This window comes from Ornithodoros turicata, chromosome 2 (genome assembly GCF_037126465.1).
Source record: "Ornithodoros turicata isolate Travis chromosome 2, ASM3712646v1, whole genome shotgun sequence".
NCBI lineage: Eukaryota > Metazoa > Arthropoda > Arachnida > Ixodida > Argasidae > Ornithodoros > Ornithodoros turicata.
Genome location: NC_088202.1, coordinates 22,252,628 through 22,276,095, shown reverse-complemented (window position 1 = coordinate 22,276,095; position 23,468 = coordinate 22,252,628). Strand labels below are relative to the sequence as shown.

The following is a 23,468-nucleotide window of genomic DNA, read 5'->3' as shown; positions in this document are numbered from 1 at the left end:
CTCATCTACAGTCCAAGGGGTAGTCAAATTTGACCCACCCTTGCTTGCAATCCAAACACATAGTAAAGAACTTCGAAATTACGTGCATGTTCCAACCTAACCTTGTTCTCCAGCACATTTCACCACTCTCCGCCCTGCCCCGTGGGCGATGCGTACAATCTACAAATAGTCGCCGTCGGCGTCGGCGTCCGTACAGCAAACGCATCGGGTTTTCGGGGTTTTCTGCCGCCGCCGCCGCCGCTCTTCTGTATCGGTCAGGGTTTCGAAATACGCCATCGGGAGTGGAAATCTCCATGACACGAGCTTCCGGGCTATCGTCACAGTATATCGCAGTCGCATCCTGCGGTTTGCGCCGACATGCCGAGACGATGATGTTCGATGACTGGTTGCCCTAATTCACCCCAATATTCGCCGGGCATCCAATGTCATATGCTTCCCAGTGACGAGACGGACCGCTTTTGATGCCACGAAGCAATTGGACCGCCCGAATGGAAAAACGGTGCGGTGCGAACATTTGCGTGATTGCGATTACGAAGGGGACGCTGAATCCCTCTTCAATGTATTGGGTAACGAGCTTAGTGTCGTTTGAATCGAGGTGTAGCACCATCACAATACGTGTCCTCACCGCGGTAAGAACATCCACCTAAACCGCGCAATAGTGTGAGGATTTTTCCTTATTGGGGCTAACAAACATCTCTCAGTCCGTGTGGTCCAAATGCTATCACATATTTCAGGAATGCGTAAATGGGTTAATTCTCATCTGCGTGACTTGGAATCTTGCGGTCGATTACTGCACACAAGAGGGAGAGAGAGAGAGAGTAAAAGAAAGACAAAATAGAAGTTACCGAATCTTGTCAGTAAACTCAGGTGGTACACTGTTGATAAAAACAGACTTTCTTTAGCATGAGCTTAGAAACCATACTTTATTTTAATATTTATGTAATGTATTGTACATATGTAGTCGTTCTTTTCTCTTGACTCATCTGTTTTTATGTTCATGTTTATAGGTAACTTCCTCAGGGGAGCCTGAAATCTCCGAAGTGAGACAGCATCATCACAGCAACCCACTATTCCGAGCAGACCAATGTTGTTCAGACTCCTTCCACTTTCCATTTTGCAGCATTGTCTTGCCTACCATTCGGGTTGTGACACGTCCTTTTTCGATTATTTGATTTCAGTTTGCTTCACCATGTGCACAGATATGATACTGAGGGCGACATTTTCCTGCTTACACCAGAATAAGCTAGGATGCTCTTAAGAGGTACACACTTTTGTTCCTTATCTTATAATCAGTACTCAGGTGGATTACTACATCCATTTACATTCACCTGAACTGGAGTTGCATACTGTGTTATGCATTTTCTTCTCTCAAACCAGGGCGGACATGTGTATGGCAGCTGAAGTCTTTCACCAGGGTAACATGCCAGAAAACCTACAGCAAGTGCTCTGCAGTTCACCTCTAAAATAAATAAACCTAAGTTTAATGCACTATGTCCTCAGCAGTTTTTGTGCCTGCTACAACTCTGCACTTTGTTTTATGTTACCAAAAATATCCTTACCAACCATTGCCGTACCAGTGGTTCTCTGCCGTGTTCAACCAGTTCAACTTGCTCTGGGCATCCTGTAAAGACTGTACTGCTATTTTAGCCCTTATTTGCTGGTAACATTGGTGCCAATACAGCTGTGTGACAGTGTGAAACAGAATACATCCCGTGTTTGATGTGCATAAAAATTATGCATGTGTAGCATATAATGTGTATATGTAGATGCACAGTTATTAAGTCTTATGTATATTAGTTATGGTACTATTTGAACTAAATGCCGACATTTCAGCTGTCTGTTTGAGCCTGGTGTCCTCAACATTGACACATATACAAGTGGGTCCACATCCTCGGTGTAGCCTGCACAGCTGATGACTCTGTCAAGGTGGCAAATTGAACAGTTCTTTTACAAAGAAAGAAGATTTCAGCCAGACGACTATAAAGCAGTTTATTTGAAATAGTACCAATTTTTTCTCGTTTTTTAATTGCAAAATATAAGGCATGTTACGTGACTACTGGGGCTTTTACTTCTTTCCAGGTACCTCAACTGGTGACTTCAAGCCTATGTAACACAATAGCATAATGGTGCAATTTAGCAGGCGAGCTGGTGTCGTTAGTTTGTGTCCGTCAGTCTCGGGGTTATGGACGTAATTATAATATTAGAAACCTGGCTTAACAATATATTTATTAAACAGCAAACAGTTCTCGGAAATAAATACAATGTGCAGAATACTCTTACAGTGTGCGCTGCAGTTGAGTTTATGTAGGCATGGTTGTTGTTAATGCCAACTGTTCATATTTACGTCGTGCTCAACATTGAATACCTCACGGGAATAAAACCAGCCCGTCCCGTCTGTAGACCCCAAAATGCATTGTAAATCAGAATCGTACGACAGAGCGAAGCTGCTTTGAATAATAATAGTAATGATAATTGATACCGAGGAACACGAGTTGAAACAGGGTACAACAAAACATTGCACTACCCAGTCTTGTACGGTAACTCGTGCAAACAAATCCAGCAACAAAGGGAGACAGCTTCCAAATATCGCAGTCGCACACCACAACGCACTTGCTTTGTTGTCAGATTGCCAACACGTAAATACCACTGCAACTGACGTAAATATAATTGCAACGCCAGACATCCAACAAACACTTTCATTGGTGACGACAGTGCGAGCAATACAACGTAGCGGTGAATCCCTAGAGGCCACGTAACTCATCAGCAGAAACCACGTAGCCACGGAGATGCTTGACTTCCTTGTTTTGAACGGGACCCGAGCAGAAGACGATTACATTCGATGAAAAGGTGCAGCTTACACGTCATATCTTGCAACGCAAGTGCGGTAAACGATTCACACACAAAAAGCTGTTCATTATTAGCGCGTTATCCGAACGTCAGAACGCCTGCGACCAAGACAAACGCAATGCTTTACCAGTGTTGCCACACGTAAATTAAAATTATCTGTAGATTTGAGTCCGAAAAATCTGTAGATCGTGCTAAAAATCTGTAGTCACTCAAAACTCAGTTTCTTGAACGTTTTGCCTTCAAATCTGGAATGTCTGCCTGTGTCTCTAAATTAGTGGAAGAGCAAGGGCTTATTTCGTTCCACTGGTGAAGATCACAGCCGGAATTCATTGCTGCGGCGCACTGCCATTACGCGCTGGAACTTTCGATTTCGGTTTGCGATGTCGCGTACTTAAGTCCGCTACAACACAAAAAAAGTGTCACTGCACGTAGATTTTAATACTTTCACATGTGAATTCACATCAGTTGTGGCACTCCAACGCAAGAATAACGCACGGGCGCCGTATCGCAGGGTAGTAGGAACATTTCTCTCTCTCTTGTTCCACCATCACAGTGGTGAGCGAGGATCGCGATGGACCACAAAAACAATAATGTTCAATATATTATTTCCACATACATAATGAAAGCGTACATGCATGTCGTGAATTATAAACGTTGTGGATTCACATCAAAGCTAGTCAATCCAAGTCTGTGAGGCAGACTGGTAACGCGCACACAAACACTCAAGGAAACTTCCTCGTTCGCCAATGGTTCCGTCGCTGGAGACGTCCTTATCCGCCGCCGAGCCCTGCCAGTTTCGTGATCGGCGGATCAAATCATTCATGATGTAAAACCCAGAGACTGGGGAATACGAAGGGACAGACACAAACACGAAGTGACTTCATGTTTTTGTCTGTCCCTTCGTGTTCCCTAGTCTCGAGGTTTTACATCATGCATCATCCTCACCAGCTCGCTTGCTTCCTAGCCATCTTTCTTAGCCATCCTTCCTAGCCATCAACGGCGGCGGTGTAGCAGCTTGACCCAACAGCATGCGTTTTGTGTGCGGGAGGCCAGTTATGGTTGTCGTTGAGAGGCTGTTTCTTTACTTCGTTTTCATCAAATTAACTGCGGAAAATATTCCAAAAAATAGTCGGTAAATACTCATTCTCGCGCTCTACTGACGTTTTTCATGGTTGCCGTTTTGTGCACTAATGCGAAACACTGGGTTGAGTGACTCATTCGTTAGAGCACAAAATCGTGAGATTTTCAGAAATCTCTGTAGATCTGTAGATTTTTCAAAAAGTAGGTAGATCTCATGATAAATCTGTAGGTGTGGCAACACTGTGCTTTACCCCTCAGACGCGACCAGAGACCTTGTGACCTTCTAGATAGACTGGCTGGAGCCAGCGGCAGCGGGCCCAGCTGCCTATCGCGAGCATTACTTGCCATTGCACAACACCGGTGACGTAACGCAGGTAGGAAAACAGTCCGTACGGTTGCTCAAGATACAGGAGAATGCGCTCGGGAAAGGAGGAATGCGGAAGAGACACTTCAGGCGTGCGCTTCTTACAGAGTGGAACGATTTCGCCCGGAAAAATTTCTAGCATATTAGTTTCTGGGCGGGAAGAACAGTTTCCAGCAAAAAAAAAAAAAAAAAAAGTATGTGGGGGTTCGGGAAATTGCTTAGTCCCTTTAAGATAATATCGCACTTATCATTTGAAAATCAATCAACTAATCGCCCGAAAAATTGCTCGAGATTATCCATTCTTATTGCCTTCACCGACTATTCCGGTGTATGCATGGAGCCGACCGTGGATTTTTGACAAATTGATATATTTGACCTTTGATAAGTCATAAGGCATGCGGTACGAATGTTACGACAATCAAAAGAAGAAATGCGTCAGGCGTTCTTTCCCAGCGGGTTTGTTTAGATTTCACTACATATTTCGAATATACCTCATTTGTTAAATGATTGTGCCGGCATACTTCCTTGCACCGTGGGAAAGTTTCCACTCCGCGTCCGACCTTTCAGCTCCTGCTGTTAAGCTGGAGGGCACTGTCACCCCAACAAGCTCCTCAAAGGTTATATGTTCTTGTTGACAGAACAGTGACACATGCAGCCCGTACTGAGGCATTTCATTTTCTAATGAGTCAGGTGGGTTGCATCACTTGCGTTGCATTTCTTCTATTTGTATGCCCTTGCTGTCTCTCGCTATAGATGAGAGCAACCGTGCCTTTATCACATGAAATGTCCTTACTCCAGTGCTTTGACACTGTACATTTAAAGCGACAGTCCGGAGGTCTGGTGATTTTTGAATAACGACTGTATTACATTCCAGACAGGACGTGTATGCTACATGTGAAACGAGAAAGCTTAATTCTTCCTCGTTGTTGAGAAAATGAATTTAATTGTATGCGAATTCCATATCCGGTTTCGGTCTCCCCTGACCACGCCCGACACTAGTGACGTCACGAGTGTCGAGACAAAGCAGCGTCTGCTGCGGCGACGCGAGACGTAATGAAATCGAAAGTGTTTTCAGCATGAGCGCTACGGACGAAGAAGACCTGCTTTCAGAGAGCGACGACGACCTTTACTATGACAGCTACGTCGAATACGAAAGTCCGTTTACCACAGACCCTTTACCAGTGCTACGCACGGAAGCATGCACGGATACGGACGATGAGGCTCCTTCGTCGCCGGAGATTCCCATTCAAGCAGCAGATTTGTTTAGGTGACAGCTCGTTGTCTTCACGCGAGTTTTGTGTCTGTTTACACGGCATATGTTGTTGAGCCAGCTTTCTGTATATCTTGCTTAGGTGTTGCTGCTTGGGCTGCAATCCGGAACGCCCAGATGAATTTCTGTGCTGCCGAAGCGTCGTGATCATTTCCCAAATCTGTGACGAAAACAGCATTGATTGCATTGCTCAGCATCATATGTTTCACTATTGTGCCTTCACCGCGAAATTCTCTCCGTTTTCGTACGACACATGAGGCACTACATCCCCACCCAACTGGAGCAACACAGAGACGAGAACAGGTACTGTAATAACCATATGTTTACACTTACTGAACCATGTTAGTTTAGATGTACGAAAACCACGAAAGTCTGAGGAGTACATGTAAAATTTCTAGAATACCGAACTAAGTTTCGGGACCGCACGAAGAAACTGGAGTTATTCCTTTTTCTTTTTCTGCAGTAGACTCAGGTTTGCAGCATATACCTTGTTTGTATGTTGGGTGTGGGGCAGCCTTGGCCGTGGACATCGCAGGCAAATACACGGCTACTGCGTATTAGCTATTCGCAGTGCATTTCCATCAGCAGTCTATCACGGGTTTCAAGGTGGGAGAGATGCGACAAACAGTTCCGATGTGCAATCTATTGAAGTTGCTATGATTTGTATTGACCACCCAATGAATTTTTTCACAGATTGCTCGCTGTATGATTGGAGAACGATTTTGCTGCGCAGCCTTCCTTGAAACCTGGCTGTACTCTTGTACAAGCTACACAGAAACCAACCGTGAAATAATTTTTATTTACATTGATAAAAAAAACACACACCTGTGATGGTGCAGAGATTACAGGACTTTTGGATGTTTAGCAGAAGTTACATGTCCATCCAAGGACCCACGTTGAAAAATACCACAAGATTGTTTTAACATTGCATGCCTATACCTCTGCATGGAACTGAGACAGACATGTGGAACACTTGCGCTGAAAAGAAATATTAATATTACTAGCAGGGACAACATATATGAAATCCATGGCTTCTAAATTAGGCATTGCATGTCTAGCACATTGTCCTAGACATCCTAAATCGTAAGAGAATTACATGTGTTTACAGTGCCCAGTTTTGAACCACTTATGGAATTGAGAAGCTGTCTTGTCATTACCTGCTCTGCATAATCATGTTCTTTCTCATTGCAGGATAATGCGTCGTAAGACTCTTCATCAGCATGTAGTGTGCAGTATGTAAGTTGTAAGGCTGGTGGGTATTGTGCAGTCTGTTCATTTGATTGTAGATATTCTATTTTTGTGCATTTGCAGCAAGTGCTGTGGAATAATTTATTTGTGAAAACACTTTATTTTCATATAATTATATTTTAATTGTGCAAATAAATGGAGAGGACAATTATTATTCAGCATATTTGTGATATTTAATTTCTCCACATTTGAACATTGTTTTAATGACCTTTATGATAGCGTACAATGCAAGATATACTTATTTTTCCCATATGACACAATAGAGACACAAACCGATATTTAAAGTGATGTTCAGCAAACAAAAAAAGAAAAGGAAAAACAGTTCTGCATGAATACACACCCATGTTGTGTGTTCGAATTCTAACAAGTAAGCTAAACAATGAAAGGCAAGCCACATTTTCCATGCTCATTTGAATCTGAATTTCGGGGTCGTCAGCACTGGAAGGCACGAACAAGTTTGCAGACTTGATGGCAAGACCTCACCATATCTCAGAACTGTTGAACAACCAGGGTTACAACTTGGACTTGTTGGTACAGTGCTGAACAAAAGTTTACGGAACGTGCTACGGTGGATTCCTCCCTCAAAGTGATACGCCAGCAGGGAACAGGACAGTACGGACTTACAGACATGTGCCTCTATAGGTAACTCGGTTACCTACCGCCATTCGCTGCAAAGCGTGTCACTCAGAAGAAGGAGTGCTTCACAGCATGTTCCGTGAACTTTTTGTCGATCACTGTACAACAGAATAAACATGAATAGAGACCTAAATAAATGCTTGGTTGAATTCGGTGCTCTGTGTTGTGTACGTCCTTTTACGAAGTCTGTCATCAGTGGAAGTGTAGTGAATTATGTACGTGCAACAACTTTACTAATAATTTGCTCCACATATATTAAACAATCATTACATAGATCTCACAAAGTAACACATAAAGGATACACTCTGCAAGAAAGCAAACGCTGTCATTTTCAGGCTTCATGCTGGTTGTATCGTCGCATGATCACGTAAAAAGTATGCTGTACCCGAACCCAGCAAACCACGAATGTCCAGGGGACATCCGTACTAAGTCCCGAACGTCGCAAATATCCGAATATCCCGGTGACGTCCTACGGATATCACAAAGCGACATTCGCGTAGGGGAATGTCCAGTCTATGTCCGAAGCTGGACGTGCCGTGGATATTCGTTTGATACTTTCCTAGCACCGCATATATTTCTCTAATGTGGAAAAGTTGGTGTGCTTTTGTTCCCTTTTTTGGCAGAGCAATATAAGAAGTCATAACTATGCGGGGGAGATATATTTATTCGAACAAAGAAAAAGGATGGAAGGGGTCTTAAATATATTTTCGTTCGTGCTTATATCCGTGCACGTTTCAAATGCGCGAGCACGAACTTCGTTATCAATTCAAAGCCACACCTCTCAAGAACGTTTGCCTAATTCTGTCGTTGTTTTATTATTCCAACACAAAAATCAAGGCATGAGACGGTCAACCATATCTCGCACTGGTTCAATAACCTAGTGCACTCTCGCGCACACGTTAAACCTAGGGTTCTTCACGCTCACACAAAACTTCAACGCGCGGTTTGATCTTTGTAGCGGTACAGCACGCATCACGTTCGTGTGGTATTGCATAAATGTCCTGAGCAGGACTGGATGGGTAAGAAATCCTGTTCATGTTGAAGTTTGGGTAACACGCCGCGAACAACAACTGTAGTACTGGCAACTGGCCGCGGGCAGCCATCATAGATGACGCCAATGATGATCACCACGGACAGTTTGTTTTAATGCAGCTCGAAAACAGCACTCGTTTTTTAGTACACTCGTACTAATACATTTGCGTTCGTGGTTTGATAGCGGCGAAGAATTTTAATGTTGTTCACACTCATCGCCGTGGCGGCGTCGCGATCGCTGCTTTCCGCTGCAGGAATCCCCAATCGTATCCAAAGCAAGTCTGTATTCCTGCAACTTGCGATACCGAGCTGCCGGCGTCTCGGTTTGAAACGTAAAACGTAAGTACCACTAAAAAGGTGACTGATTTTCTGTGTGTCAGTATGAAGACTCATCGTAGTTTCTTTTGCAGCACCGGTAAAACACTCATCGTGAATCATGAAGCCGGCAAACGTAAATATTCATCATATCTTGTGTCGCGTTTCAAAATGAGCAGCGTCTAAGTGTTACGCGCATGCTGTGACTTTGATGTTGAGGTTTCGCCCTTCCTATATTCACCATGCCGAAGCATAAGGAAAAGTATATGCAGAAAAAAGCTAAAAACTATGCGCGTTTCACAATTGCGACCTTCAGCGAAGCAGCTCAAAAGACAGAAACGCCAACGTCTTCTGCAGTCAGCTCATGCGTTTCATCTGACGAAGTTGAACATATTAGTGGTCGCGATTGCACAACACAAAATTCTCCAAACACAATCTCAGACCATGATGAACCAGACATATCAGTCGCGGTGTCTGACCCTTCAGGTGACATGGGTGCCGAAATGGGTGACGACTGTGGTGACAGCACATCAAACGAGTGTAGCGACGCAAGTGACAGCAACGACCTAAACACGACCGATTTACGCGCGGGCTTACAAACCTGGGCAATTCATCATAACATCACGCACACTGCTTTAACTGACCTGCTAAAGACGCTCAGAAAGCACGTGTGCTATCAGGATCTACCAAAGGATGCTCGTACACTTTTGGAGACGCCACGACAAAGCTCTGCACATATTTCCACAATGCCACCTGGACAGTACTGTCATTTTGGTTTGTCTACCTTCTTGAAGGAAATTATCGAATGTGCCGATGAAATCCCTTCACGAGTTTCACTATCCTTCAACATTGACGGACTTCCACTATCAAAAAGTTCAAGACAAGAGCTTTGGCCTATACAGTGCCGTGTTCATGAGTTCGAGAGCACACCTCCTTTCATTGTGGGAGCATACGCTGGCCCTGCAAAACCACGCTCGTCAAACAATTTCGTCAGAAAGTTTGTAGATGATGTGGCTGTTATTCTCGAGGAAGGAATCACAGCTCGTGACTCAAATGTAAGCGTGTCCTTTCGGTCAATGGTGTGTGATGCACCAGCCCGTTCCTTTGTGTATTGCACGAAAGGGCACACAGGCTTTTCAGGGTGTCCAAAATGTGTAGATGAGGGCAACTACAGTGAAAACAGACTGCACTACTCCACAACCACTTATACCAAAAGAACAGACAAGTCCTTCCGTGATCAGGAGGATACGGACCACCATCGAGATACCTCAGTATTAACAGAATTGCCCATTGACATAGTGCAGACAGCACCACTGGATTATATGCATCTTGTCTGCCTAGGCGTTGTCAAGAAGCTAATTGTCTTGTGGTGCTCTGGTCCATTGTCTGTAAGGCTAAGCCCTGCACAGAGGAATACGTTTACTGAGAAAAGCTTGTCACTTCAGCAGCATATTCCAAAGGAGTTTTCACGCAAGCCAAGGGGCATCGAGGAGGTCGACAGGTGGAAGGCCACCGAATTTCGACTCTTTTTATTCTATACTGGGCCTGTCATATTGGACAGTGTGCTGCCGAAGCCCCTTTACAAGAATTTCCTCACCCTACATTGTGCTCTCACAATCTTAGCCCGGTGCGACCTGTGTCACGTCCAGAATGACTACGCCACATCGTTGCTGTCTCATTTTGTGGATATGTTTGCAGAGCTGTACGGAGAGCATTTCGTGTCCTACAACGTACATGGCCTGCTACATCTTGCTGATGACGTCAAAGTGCATGGTCCTGTTGACACGTTTAGTGCATTTCCATACGAAAATAACATGCAGATACTGAAGCGACAGCTTAGGAAACCGGGGACAACACTAGCCCAGCTGTATAATCGCCTTCATGAAAAACAACATGCTGCTGCAAATAAGGGAAAGGACAGGAGGATACTTGGCTTTGGGAATTCCCACAGTGATGGCCCTGTCACGCCGATGTGCTGTTCACCACAGTACCGCAGCTATTTAACAGGAGAATTCGTACTGACTACGAAGGGATCAGACAGGTACTGTCTGGTTAACGGGCACATGATAGCGATAGAAAACTTTGCAACGATGCGCTCGTCCAGGCAGCCCTGCATTGTTGGGCGTGAGCTAATATCTACTGCTGATCTCTACCAAAAACCGTTCCGCTCCTCGCTGGCAGGCATACATGTTGTTTCAGAAGACAGGAAGTTAAACATGTGGCCAATGGAAAATGTGATAAAGCTTGTTGCTTTGCCTTACAAAGAACAGTTCGTCGTCATGCCTCTGATACACTTGCTTTAGTGAATGCACTGTGTGCTGCATGCTGTGTTCTAGTTGCGTTCCAGATTTCTGTTTTATTTTTCACTAATGCTGTTTTACGTTTTCATACATAGACTTTGTACGCGATCGTACACTTTCTGGACCGTGGAGAGGTGGACATTGTGCCTTGTGCGTGGCTCTGTGGCGACATGTGTACATGGCCGTCACTCCCAACGCGAACCGTCGAGAAAATGATCAAAAAGGGAGTGCCACCTGGGGACAACTGTACCGAGATACCTGTTAGTGTGAAGGGCGTGTTTGGTAAGCCAGGTGCATTGTGCTGCTTCTCTTTTAGTGCTCTTTATTTTTACTATTCCAGTGGGCTGGAATGCAGCCAGGAAGATGCTGCCCCGCGCAGTGGACAACTCTGACTTAAATGATGCAGATGAGTTGCCTGCGAAACGTGTGAGGCGTCCCAAAGTTATTGACAGTGACGATGATTTCCCCCCTGTGCCTTGCACCTTTCAATCACAAAGTACGTATAGGATTTGCTTTCCAAAATTGTGTTTCTACTGAACAACAACAACTTAATTTTTAATGTTTATTTGTTACGCCGTTTAGCAACAGACATGATTCCCTGTTTACGTTTCCCTATCGGAAGTATAGTGAATGAACGCTAGCTAGCTGATGCACATTCACTGCGGAGAAAATAACAAAGCTTGATGGCACACAGAACAGGCTGCACAACATGTGAGCCTGAGGTGTGCATCGTTCCTCTCCTGTGTCCTTCAAGCTTGATGGTCATTTTCTGTGTGGTGATGTCCAACCTAGCTTAGTAATACCTTGGTGACAACCCATTGCTTATGTTAGGCAGGACAAGTCGAGGGACAACTGCCGGTGTCTCCGGAGACACAGACAGACAGCAGCTTGAAGGGGGTGAACCTTTGACTACGCATGCTACCAGCAACTGCGGTATGCAACATACTGAAGGGCTTTCACACATTGTAATGCACTCTTCCAATAGGCGACGAGAGTAGCAACATCCCACCGCCTGTGTCACTCAACCATCGTACTAGGGATATCCGGATTGTAGATGTGGCTTCAGGCACGTTTCCCATTTCTGTTCATGTGGTCTGGATTTATTTTGTGTGCTACAATTAATTCGCATTTTACAGAACCTTCCCCCCCTCCCTCCAGCAGTAAGTTTGCAAGGTTATGAGGTAATGATTCAACTGCAATATACATTGTATTGTTTCTGTAAAGGTTGGTCACAGTATTCTGCCACTGCTGTCAACTCCGCACCTGTTTCTGCAAGTAAGATGAACGCTATGCAACACCATGCAGCTATTGACAAGTTACAGTAATGTTCAGAAACAAACACCTACACTACCTACCATACTAATACCTTTACACTAGTGCTACATTTGCAGTACATGGGGCCTTGTCTTAGTATAGTGGTCATCCTTGTTTTATCCGAAGGTCAATCCAGGTCGTCCTCATGCTGCAGCGACACAGTGCCTTTGCCTGGAGGTATATCACTTTGCTTATAGTACATACTGTTTTATATCGTCATATTGTGACCCATTTCATTTCTCCAGAGCACCAACAGTGTCGCCCCTTCAGTACACGTGATTCACTACGCGAAGATAGGCAATGTATGTGAGAGAGTAGGAGAGTAGTGTACAAACTGCACAGTAGGATTTATGAAAGGGCACTTTGCATTGACTAGTACGGACGGTTTATTGTAGGTAGCCCCCTGGCTCCATCACGCAGCTTGGTGCGTGCGGCTGAACTCAACAAAGGTAGCTAGAGCAACTGAGTAGCATGATAAGCAATGTTTAAAAAAAAAACTGGATTTCATGAAAACAAATAAACAAACAAGCAACATACTGCAAATTGCTACTAGAGTTCTATACACCATTTCCTTGCCATAATAGAGCTTTTGACACTGACCCTGTGCATGAATTTTCTCGTCTTGGGAATGTGTATGTGTTATGGGACCTGGGCAGCTATGAGTAGCTACAAAAATTATGCAATTGCTAAGATACCGAATTCCGTTTGACAGATGGTCCAGCACCACTTGCTTCCGAGAGAGGCTTCGAAGCAGGTACATGTGAATTTTCATTGTGCAACAATAAACATAGCTATGGACTGGCTCCTCATGCGAGAATATTTGAGCATCTCTTGTCATGCATCTTGCAGTCTGTTATGTCTCACCCAATGGAAGTTACTCTAGCTTTTGCTCTGCGTTCGGTACTATTCCTGATATACATGAAATTTCACAGGTGCATCACTGAGGCGCGCTCATGCAGCTCCTGGTCACGCTATGCCAGAACACGGTATGTGGTTAATGTGCAAGATCACGAAAATTACGGCGCTGAAGTTTTTCTTGTGCATTTCACATAATCTTTTGTTTTCAGAATTTCAACTCCAGGTCTTACGAAGCTTAAATGTTATACGTCTGGCCGTACAACAACAAAGTGATTTGCTATCACAACTGACGCCGCCTTCAAGGGACCCTGTCGGTGATGTTCAGCAGCTTGTCGCACAACCATTCAGTCGTATTGAAGACTTCGAGCAGTTTGAGAGCACATTAACCCCCGCCCTGGAGAAACAATTTGTAAATTTTGGTCACCATTTCAATTATGCCTGCACTCGACACTTCACAATGGCAAATACAACGCTCTTGAATAATCCAGGTGCAAGAGCTGACACTCCTAGGTGGAGCTACACCTAAGGCCGCCGTTAAGCGGATCCTGGAATACGTTATGACCGACCAGGTCGCGGAAAAATACAGCTGGGAAGGACGTAAGGGGAAGAATGTGTTCCGCGACCTTCGTCTACCTAACATTATGATGCGTAAGTGTGTCATGTTACATGCAAGAGTGTGCTGATAGCTAAAAATGTGCTAACGTTTTCAGGTGCTGTTCACGCGCAAAAACAGCTGTCAAAGTGCACGAACTACGACCTAGAAAAGGCTACAAAGGCCTGGCTTCGTCACTCAGCCGACAGACTCAAGCGGGTTGCGGATTGAACCTTCACCATGCCACACACAGCACGCGACACAGTGCTTTAACCGTAAGCTTTTACTGCATTTTCTGCTTCCTCGTTTCATTCATGCCAGTTAACACTGTGCTACAGTTATGCTTATCTTATCTCATGCTCAGTACGTCCCTCCGCTCTCATCTGAAACGGTACTTAGCAATCACGTAGCAAGTCATGGTACAGCTGCGTGCATTGGTACGTGCTGAGTGAAGTTAAATTTAAGTTAGAAAGTGTTAAGTTAGAGAGTTTTACTGAAAGAACGTTGTTCGTGAAATTGATCCCCAGTAACACCAATACATAATATTGTGTACATTGAGCAGATGATTTTGGTGCAATAGCAAAGCGATATAATTACAGAGGCACGTACACAGTGGCATGCCTGGAATTCTGCAGGTTTGCCACGTGGACACTAATGCAGACTTTTCTTTTTCAGTGTACTCATTCCTTCAAATGAAGCATCCGCCAGCCAGCAGGTTGCACATCATATTTCCATATGCATTATATATATATATTCTGATATTATGAGGTGTGTACACGAAATAAACAATGTCTGAGGCTTAAGATCCGTTGTGCCATTTATTGAAGTAAGAAAATTATGTAATTTTAAAGAAAAATGCATGATTTAGCAAAGTCCTATTTATGTCTCAAATCCTGTGATTGACGTTCCATGGATGTTCCTGGGACATCCGTTTTGGGGTAAAAGCATAGTCCCATGGATATCCCATGGTAATCCCCAGGCTTTCTGGGTAGATCCCATGGATATCCGAATATCCATTTTTCAATATTCCATGGACGTCCCTGGGACGTCTATGGTTTACTGGGAAGCAGAGTCACTCACTCCTGATTATAGAGTAGTCCTGTGGTCATACACAGCTAGGTTCTCGCAATGTCTTTAAATTGAGTATGAGGTAACCTGTTTCTTGTTAGGCTGTCTCTCTCTCTCTCTTTTCCTTTTTTTATGTCAGTTTTATTTCTTTCAGTACAGGTTCCCCGTGATGCAGAGACCTCGAATAACTTTGAATGTCATCATTAGAGCCCAGATTATTAGTCATGAAAAACCTTCTTTTAGGTGCCTAAAAATTTAAAGGTGCTAAGAATCCTGATTTTAAATCCGAAATGTCATAAATCCTAAAAATGTCACTACAGGCAGGTCATTATTTTTTCATCTGTAGCACTGAATACGCAAAGAGAAAGTGAATAAGTCACTTCTATCCCCGGGGGCATCACGATAACTGGGAGTTGTTAGTGTTTTAGTGTTGTGGGGGGGGGGGGGGGTCTGGATAAATCACTGTTCTAGGTTGCGACAAAGCCGTTACGAGAGGCACCTATATTTTTAATAACGACCCATAAGACGCTACAGTGCTGGAATGGAGAAAGAACAAAGCTGTATCGAGTAATCAATTTTCAATTCACAGCTTACATGTCAATACTTTTTCGATACTTGCTTCTTTTAAACAAGCGAGGATTCCAAAAGGACGTCCAACGTGACCCATGTCAGTTTCGCATGGACAATGGAGTTTTGCTACCGCTTTAGGGTCATATTAGGTATTCTTCAATGTTTAATTTGAGCTTTAGGCATCTTTCACAAAATAGGCACTTATAGGCACTATTAAATCAATACAGGATGTTCCTCAGCACCCATCTGGTGCTCCTATATCAAAAGGACAGTATTAGAATCACACGAAAAAATAGGCATTTGCCGAGGAATCCGGGCTCTAATCATCAACAACATGCGAAAGCTCTATAAGACTACAATTGTAGTACAAAGTGAGACAGCAAAACAAATACCAAAGTGCAACATACGTTGGTGTTCATGTAAGACAAGTAAATGAATTTCATTGTTGTGATGTATTTGCAATCACACTCGATGCAAGGTGGTAAGGCAAAGCATTTAAAGCATATTGCATGGGGAAGAATTTTTACTGGAATGCTGGGCTTGCAATTACTAGGCATTACACATCATCCTCTATTTGTAGTAACTGAACATACTATTTCGCGGGAGAATGCCAACGCCACCAGTGCCTCCTGAGCTTTACCTCCTGTACTTCCAGTACTTACAGTACCTCCTGAGCTTTGTTGATGTGCTAAACTGAACTTCTGTTTGCAATGAGTGGGATCAGTTGACTTATCCCATTTCCACTTTATTTATTGCAATGAAATCTACATACCAGTATGTACCTACCAAGAAAAATTTAGGACCGCATTGCAATTTATTGCCCTGCTACAGGACGGTAAGAAACAAGAAATCCATGTGTGTAAATGGTACAGATAGTCAGAGCAGGTCCTTTTTTTACGTACTCGTGCAAATGGAGTAGCCTACAAGAACTTCAACTTCCACTTGACTTCAACTTAACAACTCAACAACTTCAACTTATTATGCTGGCCATCTAGGATATTATTTTCAAAATTGTGCTCACTTAGCAGCACAATAAGTTCAATCCCAGCTGTCCCACTACACAAGGGTGATTTCACCCTACCTAGCTGACATCACCATCAATGTCAGAGTGAAAAAGGTGATAGGTCATGCCTGTGGATTTTGCTCGATTTCTGCAAAGTCACACACCCGAAACGATGCTATCAGTACATGCATGTAGAGCATACATCTTACATACATGTTACAACTTTTGTATTTTTTGTTATTCCAGGAAAACCAGCTGCAATTACTTTAACAAACGTTCACTTAGTTTTCTCGGGTTGGGATTTTATTACTTAGCCCCATACTGCACATAGAGGTTCAATTATCCACATACATAAGTTTTGTGTTGGGAAGCAGATCAACATAAGTAATGTAGTATGCCTTTCAATTGGCTACCGGAAGCAGGTTTGTGGCTTGACCAAGAGAAATGATTTTGGGACATGGTTTTGCCATTTCCTCTCAAGATCAAGTGCAAGCTTATTAATATTGGAACATCATTTCGACGTTGCCTCCCATGAGAGGTATTCAATGATTCCTGTTTGTTTTGAGGTTCTACTGACGTATATCTACATGTAGTGATCATGAACACACAAATTTGTAATTTCACTTTCAGTTAAAGTGGTTATAGGAATGGTTATTTCTTAATTCCTTGAGAAGCATCATCTGCACTAGTATTGGCATGCCATTATGTCAATGATCTTGTCTTCTTGCAGAAATGTTGCAAGAACTTTGCAACATCACATTAGAGACGTGATTAAATAACACAAATTTCAAAGTTCTGCATGATTTCTGTTAAAATGTCTGGTTCCAGTTTCCGACCTGTCGCAACTGAGCGTGTTCCGCCATTCTGTTGTCAATACCTTCTTTCTTTGATAACATATGGCAGCTTACAGAGAAAGTAATCAGGTAGATTACTTTCAAGGAGAATAGGGCCCTCGGTCTCATGGCAGAAAGGCACAGAGATACAAAAAGAACAACATGACACATAGACGTGCTCGTAGAGACACACACACAGTTATGCACATATGCACACTTTGCTGCAGTCATTTCTTGTCCATCACAGTTAGTTGTAAAAATATACAATGCTTGGAGGCTGGCACATATTCACACAAAGTCAACTATATACCTCGGCAGAATGTACTCATGAGCATGCTCACACACACAATGTTACAAATGAGTTTAGCAGTGGAGCTGAGCAGGGAGTAAACAAATGATGAACTGAACAAGAATTGAGTAAGTAAGTAACAATGAGTGAGAAAATAAGTTCAACTGAAGATGAGTCAGCAAACAAGCAGATGAGCTGAAGATAACTGATCATGAATGAGCAGGGGTCACAAATGCTGACGTTGGTCATACCTGGCCTGTGGTCATAATTTGTGATTACTGGTAGTGTGTCACACGGATCCAGAACATATATTGCATCCGATGCTTTTGGTACACAGCAAAAATTATACATTTCCCGTCCTGGCTCAAGATCATGCTTGGGCGAAGTCTTGAAGCCCGAAACTCCTGTGTCATTTCACTGATTTACCTGACCAGTTATGCCTGCGTGCCAACAGTTGATGAGTACAGCTAAACGATTGTCCTCTAAAACCTGCTGTACTGCGACTCCAACACAGCTCTCATCTCTGGCCTGTCCCCATAGCAGCTGCTTCTGGTAGGCAGTGATACCTCTACCAGCGCATCTCTTGCTTTTTTGAAGGATGGGTAGCGAGCGATGCGGTCGAAAACAGCAGACTTCAGGTCACTGACATAGCCTGCCAAATATAAAAATGGTTAGATCAAGAATAAATTATTCCACCCTTTGTACTTCTGAGAGCACCCAAATATAAACCAGTTTTGTAATTTCCTTGCTCATAACAAGTTAAAGCAATAACTTCTCCAATATTACCATGACTTTGTGGTGGTCATGCAAGAGACGAGATCAGCAGTGCAAATACTTTCTAGTGTTGGCCTGTATTGTTTCATGCGCATCATAGACTCAAGACAATGTCGCCACACATAGGTTACAGTAGCTTTCCTGGATTCCCCATGGTCTGTTTGGCATCACTTACTGTATGTGGCATCCTCCTTCACGGGAACAGCGATCCACCCTTTCCGCACCTTTGATGGCTTCAGCCGGTGCTTCACAGCACCATCTCTGAGAAGGGCAACACGATCTGCATTCGCATTATAGTGGAGTGCTGCCAGAGCAGTCCTATGAGCAAAGAGATAAATGCAGCACTGATGAGTATAATCACAAACATGTGTTACAGTAAGACAAGCTCTCTTAGCAACACATCAGCACATCAGGGCATCATGTGACTGCGATATCATGATTCTGATAAATTATAGTTTTGTACACGTATTGTTCCCTCTCTCTGGGATGACGTACATCTAAAGCCACGACTTTTGGGGAATTTTTTTTTACGCTACACTGGTAACGAACAAATGTAAATAAATACACCAAACTGGTCACGTCAAACTCGTTAAGTACATGAGTTCCATTAAATTTCATACCTTGAAACCATCCCTTGATCCGAAAAGCTGTACGATTTAGGTGCAAAGTGGATCAGGACAGCATGGAATGTTTCATATGCAAATGTCTGCTGCGCTGATGAGAGCTGGGGAATGTCTTTCGGCAGGAGCTTTGCCAACAGAATGTCGTGGAGCTTCTTGTAGGTCTCCGTCCCTAAGCACAATTTTTATTGTGAAAGTAGCTTTTCAAAATTTTCTTTTATGTATGTCTTTGAATCGTAAGAATTCCATAATTATAATCCTTCCTTTGACTCGCACCAATGTGTTACAATTTACAGTTATTCTTGTTGAGCTTCTGTATCGTTAATGTACGGATAGATCAGTGATGGAAAACATAATATTGACAGGTCCCAAAGAATGAATAGAAAAACTGGAAGCTCTTTGTATTTGAGTCTCAGGTGAAATCACGCAAAAAATTACCTTCCTCAAGCCATCTTCGTTCGCCCAAATCATCATGGAAGCAGGCAGGGTGCAGGCTAGTTGGGTGGGTGTGGATATTGATGACGTGCCGCATGATCGTCGTCCACTTAGCAAGCAAAAGATCGCCACTGTCACTGGTGCGCGCACACCAATATAGCTGGCGGATTATGCTTTCGCACCACAGTCGAAGAACTTGGTGCTTCTTAGATTGTGATGCTGCAGCGATCTTTTTCTTGATGCCTGCATAGCAACAGCAATGATGATAATGTTATATTGAATATCAGTTCCATACACAGTGTTCTCATCATCTAACCTTTTGCAACGTGCCACACATCAAAACGATGGCTGGTACTCGGGTGCTTGTCGCTCAGAATGGTTTTCACCTGCGAGTGCCTGTCAGCGACCAGTGTGCTGACGACCAACCCTTTAGCTGTCGAGTAGTCAAGGCAAAGCTCGAGCCCCCTCTGTTCCATGCAGTAGCTGGAAGACACGGTTGTTGCCTGCAAATGGATTTCACAAATTTGTGTTACTGGCTAGGAAATCCACAAAGAAGAAACTTCTATAGGAAACGTACCTTAACTACTTCGAACTGTACAGTCCTGTTGATCGTGGTCTCCATTATCGTATATGTGTCGTGCAGTGCGGCGTGCCCAGGAGAATCACAACGTGCATTTCCAGCAAGGTGCAGAGGCCTGTCCCCCAGCTTCTCCACCAATGCTGCCTGTTCTTTATCCCAGACCTGAAGAAGTTTATGGGTGACAACATGCAGTATATAATAGATTATTTCTTTCAATGTGTATTCGCAGAAACACAGCATCACTATATGTCCCCGCTAGAGTACAGCCCTGCACCATTCGCGAATGGAAGAGGGATATCCGCAAGATACTTGCGGATTCGATGAAAATTTATCACTTTCTGCGGTGTGCAGATCGGATGCGGATGGCTCGAGGTCGGATGCGGATACGAAGGCAGCGGATCGGATGCGGATATACCGCGTGCTGTAATTTTTCCACTAGTAATTTATTTGTATTGCGCGTCGACAGCGAGCACCGGCGAGGTAGCATTCCACGCGTTCTAAAAGTCTCTCCATATTGCGTTTTTTGAAAGGTTCACCTTTGCTGGTCATCGTGAGTGTTTCCGTGACACCATGGAGGCATCCAAAATTATACCAACATTCTTCTGGCGGTTTTTACGCATGCTTCGAAACTTGCGGTTTTGCGGATCGGATGCGGATATTGCGTTTTGCGCAGCGGATCGGTTGGTTGGTCGGCGGATGGTTGTGTATGCAGCGGATGCGGATAACATGTGCGCGGATGCTGATGCCAAAAATGTTATCCGCGCAGGGCTCTACACTAGAGTGTAGATTTCCTTGAGATATAATAGATATGTCTTTTCTTGATGAGGTTGTATGCAAACTAGGCAAAAGAATAAGTTTCATTGACCTGTGACTGATCAGGAGAATTCTGTGATGTGCCAGCTAGCTCTTTGAACATACGTGAAATGGACAATGAGAAGCTCAAAGACACCATCACATGTTCATGGACTTTTCAGCCTAGACATGTGCTGTGTACCGCTATCGAAGGACATGCAGTAATCCTAGCACAAAGCACACACAATTTTCCAGCATTAACTCACATCTTGTATTGCCGGAAATAAATAGCACTTCTGGTAGAGGAAGTACTGACTCCGGTGTATACTGAGCAAGTACTGAGCAAGGCCCATGATGTCGAACAGGCGCAGTGACTTGGTGATGCTGCTACCAGAGAAAAGGATTGCCGAGCACATTGCAATATTGCCCACAGGTTTCTCGTGAACAAGTGGCTGGCTGTTCCACTGGTTCCTGTGGGCATTCTCGCAAGTGATTGTGGCTCTTGCAAGTGTTTCCATTGTTGTGAGCTGCACGTTTGTGAGTGATGATGAGCACATGGTGCACACCTTTAGGAGTTCCATGAGGCTGGAGCGTGCCACGATGAACATGTCGTGCACTGATGAAGGCTGTGCTACGGACCTGAGAGTAATATTTAATGTTAATGACAGGAGAAACTTCAAAAGTCATCGGTCTCTGCATACAACCCCACACTGTGAACAAAACAAGGCTCCAGGAAATGTATCACACCATGCTTCCCTGCCCTGGCTAGTTTATTACAGCATCTCTACTGCATTTCTATTGATAAAAGCAAGTGGGGAGTCAGGTGGCAAAATCCCATTGCTTTAAAGGAATGTAAGTACTAACTGCTTTCTTGCAGCAGATAGTGAAGCACACAGTGAAGGTAAAGAGCATCCTCCCACAATGTATAGTAATACTTACCCATCACCATCCAACTCATCAACAAGATGACGCGTATGAACCACATCTATTGGCCTGTTAGGGAAGCAAGAAACCAAGGGTTGGTGGCAGAAGGTTAGGTAATGTACAGGGAGTAAAAAAATGTGCACTCACTCTCCATCACTGTCATAGCCAAGCTCTGAGCTCAGTTGATATGATGGGTCATCACACAAAGCCTCTGACCTATATCAGACGGAAGTGAGACATCAGTACAGCCTCATGCACTGATGTATAAAATTAACCATATTTATGTTTTACCAGTGGATTGCCACTCTATAGCCTTCGTTAGTTTTGTGACACAAAAGTCATTATGATGAACATATGTATCAGTATGACAAGCCCAACAACGACAGGCTTTATGAGTGCAATGGAAACAGTACTGACCAAATTTGCATAACTGCACCGTTAATTACCTGGGCTCCTCCTCAAAACTGACAATATCTGCTGTGTCATCATGCCCTGGTGATGAAACTGTCAATGAAAAAGGTGGGGGCTCCGCAGCAGGTGTTGATGATCTAGGTGGAGCTTGGACACTATCTGGTGGCTCAGGAACTTCCACTATGACCAAACGAGGCGGATTCTCTATAGGCTCTGTCTGAGTGGTTGCATCTTGTGCAGGTGGTCTCCGTTTTTTGATTGTGGGGCTTTCCTCAAAGTGTATCTCATCCGCCTGGGTTGCTGCATCTTTCATTGCATGCTGAGGCCCTATGATTGGGGACGGAATTGCAGTGAGCAACTTACATTTGTAAAGCGAGTGACTATATAGTTCGACAGTGTGCAAAATACTTTTTTCAGAACTATTACTTGGCATATTCCACTTATGCACAAACACCCAGTTATAGTTACATTAACAAATGCCTTTAACCAAACTGGTGTTTGGGGTAGATTTGGTTAAACATGCAAGGGTGAAATGAACACTATACATTTGACAGCCAGAATGCAAAATGTAGTCAGTCAAGATGTTCGATGGGTCTTTGGAAAGTTTCAAACCTAATGATGCAGTATCAATAGAAATTGTGCAACCTCTGTCACTACCTGAAGATGCGGAGTAATGCACACCAGACTCTGGGGAAGCAGGTGGAGAGAGTTGCAGTGCACCTTGGAAAAAGAGAAACAAAACACATCAGTGCACGCTGGCTTTGTCTCTTCTGTATATTTTTCCTCCATGTTCCTTCCGTCAACTGAACTAGGAAAACACAGTACAGATTTCCACGTACTGATTATGCAGTTCACCTGCGATCTTGACTACGCCATTTCACCGGGAAAACTCATGAGTGTCACTTCGGCAGTGAGCGCGTAATTTGAGGAAATGTGCCGATGACAAATATTACGGCTCAATACGTATCTTCATATTTTTACAAAGCAGAAAATTGACCTTCACCGTACTCACTTGTCTCTTCAAAAGGAAGTGACACTGCACCGCGGCCTTGCTCCTGCGCATCAATTAAAGAAGTGGAGCAAACAATATGTGAACCAGTTACATGATCAGGAAAGTTAGGGACTTAGGTTATCGTAGCTCGAAGAAGTTGATGGTGCGTTGATACCAACGGCGAGATCGCTGGAAACTGAAGGTACGGCTTCAGATCTCAAGGTGTGGCTCTGTCTTTTTCCTGGACCAGATATGCCGAGCTCCCTCTAAAGTCAGTCAGACTCTTCGAAGCAATCCGCGGTAAAGTGTTCGGAACAGAGGG

The 23,468-nt window shown here is 43.8% G+C and overlaps 2 protein-coding genes and 2 long non-coding RNA genes across 4 annotated transcripts; 2 read left to right on the top strand and 2 right to left on the bottom strand.

The window, feature by feature from the left end:
- Positions 1 to 7,851: 7,851 nt before the first annotated feature.
- LOC135383213 (uncharacterized) lies at positions 7,852 to 11,871 on the top strand. Its single transcript, XR_010419743.1, has 3 exons — positions 7,852 to 8,928; positions 11,188 to 11,374; positions 11,433 to 11,871. It is a non-coding gene; the product is annotated as an uncharacterized LOC135383213 (long non-coding RNA).
- A 45-nt stretch (positions 11,872 to 11,916) lies between these two features.
- LOC135384408 (uncharacterized) lies at positions 11,917 to 14,794 on the top strand. Its single transcript, XM_064613609.1, has 13 exons — positions 11,917 to 12,025; positions 12,078 to 12,158; positions 12,229 to 12,252; positions 12,317 to 12,367; positions 12,533 to 12,583; positions 12,652 to 12,708; positions 12,802 to 12,855; positions 13,119 to 13,160; positions 13,339 to 13,392; positions 13,474 to 13,673; positions 13,753 to 13,912; positions 13,975 to 14,131; positions 14,532 to 14,794. The coding sequence occupies exons 1-12, from the start codon at positions 11,917 to 11,919 to the stop codon at positions 14,085 to 14,087; spliced, it is 996 nt and encodes a 331-aa protein (XP_064469679.1). The 3' UTR covers positions 14,088 to 14,131; positions 14,532 to 14,794.
- Positions 14,795 to 17,258: 2,464 nt separating this feature from the next.
- On the bottom strand, positions 17,259 to 21,454 carry LOC135383211 (uncharacterized). Its single transcript, XM_064612774.1, has 7 exons — positions 21,087 to 21,454; positions 20,026 to 20,190; positions 19,765 to 19,951; positions 19,452 to 19,691; positions 19,014 to 19,185; positions 18,569 to 18,711; positions 17,259 to 18,271 (listed from the first exon to the last, which is right to left on the bottom strand). Exons 1-7 carry the CDS (start codon positions 21,426 to 21,428, stop codon positions 18,102 to 18,104), a joined length of 1,419 nt encoding a protein of 472 aa, XP_064468844.1. The 5' UTR covers positions 21,429 to 21,454; the 3' UTR covers positions 17,259 to 18,101.
- Positions 21,455 to 21,775: 321 nt separating this feature from the next.
- Positions 21,776 to 22,915, bottom strand: LOC135383210 (uncharacterized). The gene is made up of 4 exons (XR_010419742.1): positions 22,813 to 22,915; positions 22,191 to 22,482; positions 21,892 to 21,960; positions 21,776 to 21,813 (listed from the first exon to the last, which is right to left on the bottom strand). It is a non-coding gene; the product is annotated as an uncharacterized LOC135383210 (long non-coding RNA).
- Positions 22,916 to 23,468: the final 553 nt, after the last annotated feature.

Excerpts from the sequence above, each read along its gene's own strand:
- LOC135384408 (XM_064613609.1), top strand. The coding sequence starts at position 11,917 with ATGTTAGGCAGGACAAGTCGAGGGACAACTGCCGGTGTCTCCGGAGAC. Across the intron at positions 12,368-12,532 it reads CTCCGCACCTGTTTCTGCAA|GTCAATCCAGGTCGTCCTCA; the intron begins GTAAGATGAACG and ends TTTTATCCGAAG. Across the intron at positions 13,393-13,473 it reads TCACGCTATGCCAGAACACG|AATTTCAACTCCAGGTCTTA; the intron begins GTATGTGGTTAA and ends TTTTGTTTTCAG.
- LOC135383211 (XM_064612774.1), bottom strand. The coding sequence starts at position 21,428 with ATGTTCATCGTGGCACGCTCCAGCCTCATGGAACTCCTAAAGGTGTGC. Across the intron at positions 19,692-19,764 it reads TGTGTGGCACGTTGCAAAAG|GCATCAAGAAAAAGATCGCT; the intron begins GTTAGATGATGA and ends GTTGCTATGCAG. Across the intron at positions 19,186-19,451 it reads ACGAAGATGGCTTGAGGAAG|GGACGGAGACCTACAAGAAG; the intron begins GTAATTTTTTGC and ends AATTGTGCTTAG.